The 4,326-nt window shown below is 34.0% G+C and overlaps 2 protein-coding genes across 2 annotated transcripts; one reads left to right on the forward strand and one right to left on the reverse strand.

Moving 5' to 3' along the window:
- Window positions 1-1,174: 1,174 nt before the first annotated feature.
- On the reverse strand, window positions 1,175-2,620 carry LOC129572870 (uncharacterized). The gene is made up of 2 exons (XM_055452985.1): window positions 2,217-2,620; window positions 1,175-2,145 (listed from the first exon to the last, which is right to left on the reverse strand). The coding sequence occupies exons 1-2, from the start codon at window positions 2,453-2,455 to the stop codon at window positions 1,230-1,232; spliced, it is 1,155 nt and encodes a 384-aa protein (XP_055308960.1). The 5' UTR covers window positions 2,456-2,620; the 3' UTR covers window positions 1,175-1,229.
- Window positions 2,621-2,813: 193 nt separating this feature from the next.
- LOC129572871 (uncharacterized) lies at window positions 2,814-4,098 on the forward strand. The gene is made up of 4 exons (XM_055452986.1): window positions 2,814-2,906; window positions 2,982-3,217; window positions 3,292-3,466; window positions 3,539-4,098. The coding sequence occupies exons 1-4, from the start codon at window positions 2,867-2,869 to the stop codon at window positions 4,033-4,035; spliced, it is 948 nt and encodes a 315-aa protein (XP_055308961.1). The 5' UTR covers window positions 2,814-2,866; the 3' UTR covers window positions 4,036-4,098.
- Window positions 4,099-4,326: the final 228 nt, after the last annotated feature.

A 4,326-nucleotide genomic window follows, 5' to 3' on the forward strand; every position in this document is an offset into this window, starting at 1 on the left:
AATTACTTTAGACTAGAAGAATTACTCTAGTACTGCTCTGCCCCTTGCGTTCGTTAGTACTTTTGATCGCTGGCGTAGTTATGGTGCAGATGGCCGATCAAAAGGGAAAAAAAAACCTACATAATTTAGAACAAAATCGACTGCTCAGTCTTGCCGCTGCTTTGGGTGCATGTGTGTTGTCCAGTTTCGCGGGCATTTTCTTTGAAAAGATGTTGAAAGGTGCCGACATACTTTAAATTTATTAAATGTTAACCGGACAATTTTATTCAGAACGTTAATATTTATATTCAAGATAATCAAAGGGCTGGCACCAAATTACCTAACTGAGAAAATAATTTTTAAGCATGAAACTACAAACAGAACACCAAGAAACGCAAATGAAATTTGTCTAACAGATGCAATTAAGGCTTGTAGTCAAAACTCATTATTTTATAAGGGAATAAAATTATTCAACACACTTCCGATAGAATTAAAAAACCAAGAAAATTTAAATCAGTTCCAAACAATGTTGAAAACATACGTCAAAGAAAACTTGTAATTGCTAATGCTGTTTAATGGAAAAATCTAAATAAAATAAATATTACTATTATTATTATTTCCGTTTGGATGCAAAACGTACAAATGAGCCTGCCGAGCATTTCACTTGGATTCGGCGTGTGCATGTGGCTTGATTTTGGTAAAGTTTACGAACATGGATTTTTCCATGGCTACGATGTATTCGTTATATACTTGGTGGCTCTGCCGGTGGCGGTCTACTCGTGGCAGTTGTTGTCAAATATGCCGATAACATTCTCAAGGGATTCGCACACACAGAAAAGAATCCCCGGAAATTAAAATATATGTCATCGCCCGGAAAATTGAAGTGTTGCCGGTAAAATGTAAATAGAAATTTATATATAAATGTCAAATTTTACGGCGAAAACCTAAAATTTCCGGGGATTCTTTTCTGTGTGCAACATCACTATCAATCATCGTCACCTGTATCGCCAGCCTGAGATATATCCGCTGCATACGATATGCTGAGTTGCTCAAACAACAAAAAATTTGGCCTATCGAACCAGGAACTTAGTTTTAGGTATGTAAAGAAAAAATGTAGTACAGTTGACGAAATAGATTTAATAAAAAAACTTATTAACTAAATTTCACACGTTTAATTAAATTAATTTTCTGAATCGAAATATTGAATACCTTAATCAAACCTGGAAGCAATGTTGTTCAAATTAAATTTATCATATATTCATCTTTTCAATAACATGGCATTCAGAATCATAAATTGAATTGAATGGATATCTATACGGATCTATGATATACACTTTCCACTCATCATTCAAATTTAATGATATCGTTTGCAGCATTCTAAAGTAGTCACGAGTTTTGTCTCCTCTATATCTTCCATTATGTAGATGAATAGTCAATTTTCTCACGCTTCGACTTTGTTTCAGAAAGTGAAGAACAGCGTCAGCAGACATACCTTTTTCGAATGAAAATTGCATTTCTACTACACTTGAAAGAATATTTTGTAACTCCAACAGCTTTCTGAACGAATCTGAGTCAAAAATTAACATATCCATTATTTTCAATGTCTTCAAGTGTTCAATTTTGCTGATACATTGACAAAAAGCATCGTTTAGGCAGATATTACCCGCAAGCGTAAAATGCTTTAGATTTCCGAATGAAAATGGAAATTTATCCATTCGAAGAGATTCGATCGTACAACTTTCTATGTTTTCGTAGTGAATTTCTTTTTCAGAATTATGCAAACCATCGTGGTTAGTTATATAAATATGCTGAACATTTGGTAGATTACTTTCATTGAGGAATTGAATGTGATTTTGTTTTTGATCTATTACCGTATGTATTTTCAAAGCTATGACTTTTTTCAATGGTTTTTGTAAATCTTTGAAAGCAATTTTTGACTTATTACATATCAAAGAAAATCGTTGTAATGAATCAGAGCAATATTTGGCCAAATAGTTTTCGATTCCGACACACAGCTTCATATTCAATGGCCAAAAATCAATTCCCAAATTCCGTATCAAGTGTCCAAAGTGGCGTAGGAGTTTTAATAATATTATTGGTTTGGTAATGAAAACTAATGGATTCTGCTCCAATGCATCCCTTTCCACTTGCTGATTCAAAAAGTTACTGTAAATGTATAAATTTAAATTTAAATGTAACACTTTATCATTTGAATGGGATAGCAAAAATGATACTACCTGTATTTATACGCAGGATCATACTCAATATCTAATATCGGATTCATATTTAGATACTTTCGTTTGTAAACCTGGCACACGGCACCATAAAACTGTTTGCTGCTATCGGCCACATGAATCAAATCATTAAAATCCAAATGTTCAAATATAATTTCCAAGCAGTCTGTATTTAATTCGGTAATTTTTGTAGCTTCGGTCGTGCATTTTGCATTTTCAATTGAATCAAATTCATTTTCCATAATGTAGCGCTGTTTTGTGTGAATTTTTCAACGGATGCTGAGAAAACCTCTCTCGTTATGAAAATATTCGTATAATTTGGCGATTGGTATCACTGAATTTAAAATACTTCGTTTAGAGAGATATTGTGAACGGATATATTTGGGTATTTTTAAAATGAAACGCAAGAATTTTTAATTACTGCGATTTGGTAAATTTAATAAACAATTGTTAATAGAATTATTTCATATCAGTATAAAATAATAAACAAACTTTGTCATTTCCATGACATGCGTAGAAAGACCGATACGTCTTTGATATCAATACGTAACCAAACATAATATACGTATTCATGGCAACCAACTTCACTCCCGTGTGGCAAAAGCCGGTAAAACGCACTGTCATTTGCACAGAAGAAAAGAAACTCCACAAAAATGGATTTAAATTTTTTTTTAGGAAAATTGGGAGAGAAATGTAAGAATAACAGATTGTTTATTTGAAGTGTGGTTATTTCAGCAACATTTGTGTGTTTTTTTCTGTTCTGTATAGCAAACATGTTTGGTACATTTGGTGATTTGGATAGAAAAGCTGCTGAAAATTTCGGTTGTTTTCTGGTCGAGTTGGTTGAAATTTTAGGCGATACTGACGGGGCGGATTTTATTCGAATAGCTGCGTCCAGGGAAATCTGTCGACATTTGACAAGCAAATCGAAATTGGTCCACACTGTTCAACAAAACGAATGGAATGAAATAGACGAGAGGATTAAAACAGATCTGAAAACACGGGTAAATGTCTTGATCACAGTTTTTTTTTGTATGTCGATACCGTGGACACTATATTCACTATTCAATCGTTTAAGTTGATTCAACAATTGAAAGTTGCGGACAAATTTTCTGTCATCCAAACATTGGCAGATTCCATCACAGCCGTCTATCTTATGGGTGGTTTGCAGGGCGACATATTTGGTGCAATCATTGGAATTGTGGAAGAAACAAACACCTTGTATCCATTGACGGCTTCGTACAAAGTGTTGGGTAATGAAAAAAAACTATAATTTTAGAGCGAAAAACCAGAAACTAACTGGTGACATTTGAAATCTTTTATAGGAAATCTCGTACCAAACTTACATGATGTCAGCATCATTTTGGATCTCGTTTTGAATGAAACATTGGGAGGTGTGTTGCTCAAGGGTCTCGAAGTCACACCAAATCTATGTGAGAAAGATGAGCTCGACGGTCTACGGCAAAATACGTTGATTGCATTTGCAAAATTGATTTCGAAATTGGATGTTTCCCCCGAATCAAATCAGGTCATTCAATTTCTTGACATGGTTGTTATCAAATACATAAAAAGCGGAACATTGGTATCGCCAGAAGAAAGCATGTGTATCGAAGCCTTAGATCTCCTTCTAGAGATATTGGTGAAGTATAAAAAATGTACGGACTTGGGTGATAAGATCAAAATTCAATGGTTAGATTTTCTCATGAAAAATGGTCTGCTAAAGCAGCTTCAGGTAATTAGTTACAAAGAGAGAGGAATGGAACGCGCTGCGGAAATCGTAAAGAATTTCTATGAAACTCTTGGAGAAATTCAAAATTTATAGATTCGAATACATCGCCAAAATATGTCAATCCAACGAATTCCGAACTATCGAATTTAAATTTGTTATCTGCACAATCGAAAAAAGGTGCCTCATCCCGATTAGCTGTTTTTATGAATAATTGAATAAATAATATCATTTTATAGAAGATTTGTTTGGATATTATTTTTTTTACTGATTTCATTGTTATTAATCCCATTCTTCTGTATTATACGGCTGCAATAGTGAATTCATCATTTTCGCCAAAATCCGCCGCGGCGCCAACTGAAGGTGAAAAAACCGACGAGCCATTCC

This window comes from Sitodiplosis mosellana, unplaced genomic scaffold (genome assembly GCF_009176505.1).
Source record: "Sitodiplosis mosellana isolate CC-2019 unplaced genomic scaffold, AAFC_SMos_1.0 Smas_scaffold_5641, whole genome shotgun sequence".
Classification (NCBI taxonomy): Eukaryota; Metazoa; Arthropoda; class Insecta; order Diptera; family Cecidomyiidae; genus Sitodiplosis; species Sitodiplosis mosellana.

Bases quoted from the DNA above. Each gene is read 5' to 3' on its own strand.
- LOC129572870 (XM_055452985.1), bottom strand. From the start codon at position 2,455: ATGGAAAATGAATTTGATTCAATTGAAAATGCAAAATGCACGACCGAA. The intron at 2,146-2,216 runs GTAGTATCATTT...ATACATTTACAG, and splicing joins GATCCTGCGTATAAATACAG to TAACTTTTTGAATCAGCAAG.
- LOC129572871 (XM_055452986.1), top strand. From the start codon at position 2,867: ATGGATTTAAATTTTTTTTTAGGAAAATTGGGAGAGAAAT. The intron at 2,907-2,981 runs GTAAGAATAACA...TGTTCTGTATAG, and splicing joins AGGAAAATTGGGAGAGAAAT to CAAACATGTTTGGTACATTT. The intron at 3,218-3,291 runs GTAAATGTCTTG...CAATCGTTTAAG, and splicing joins AAACAGATCTGAAAACACGG to TTGATTCAACAATTGAAAGT.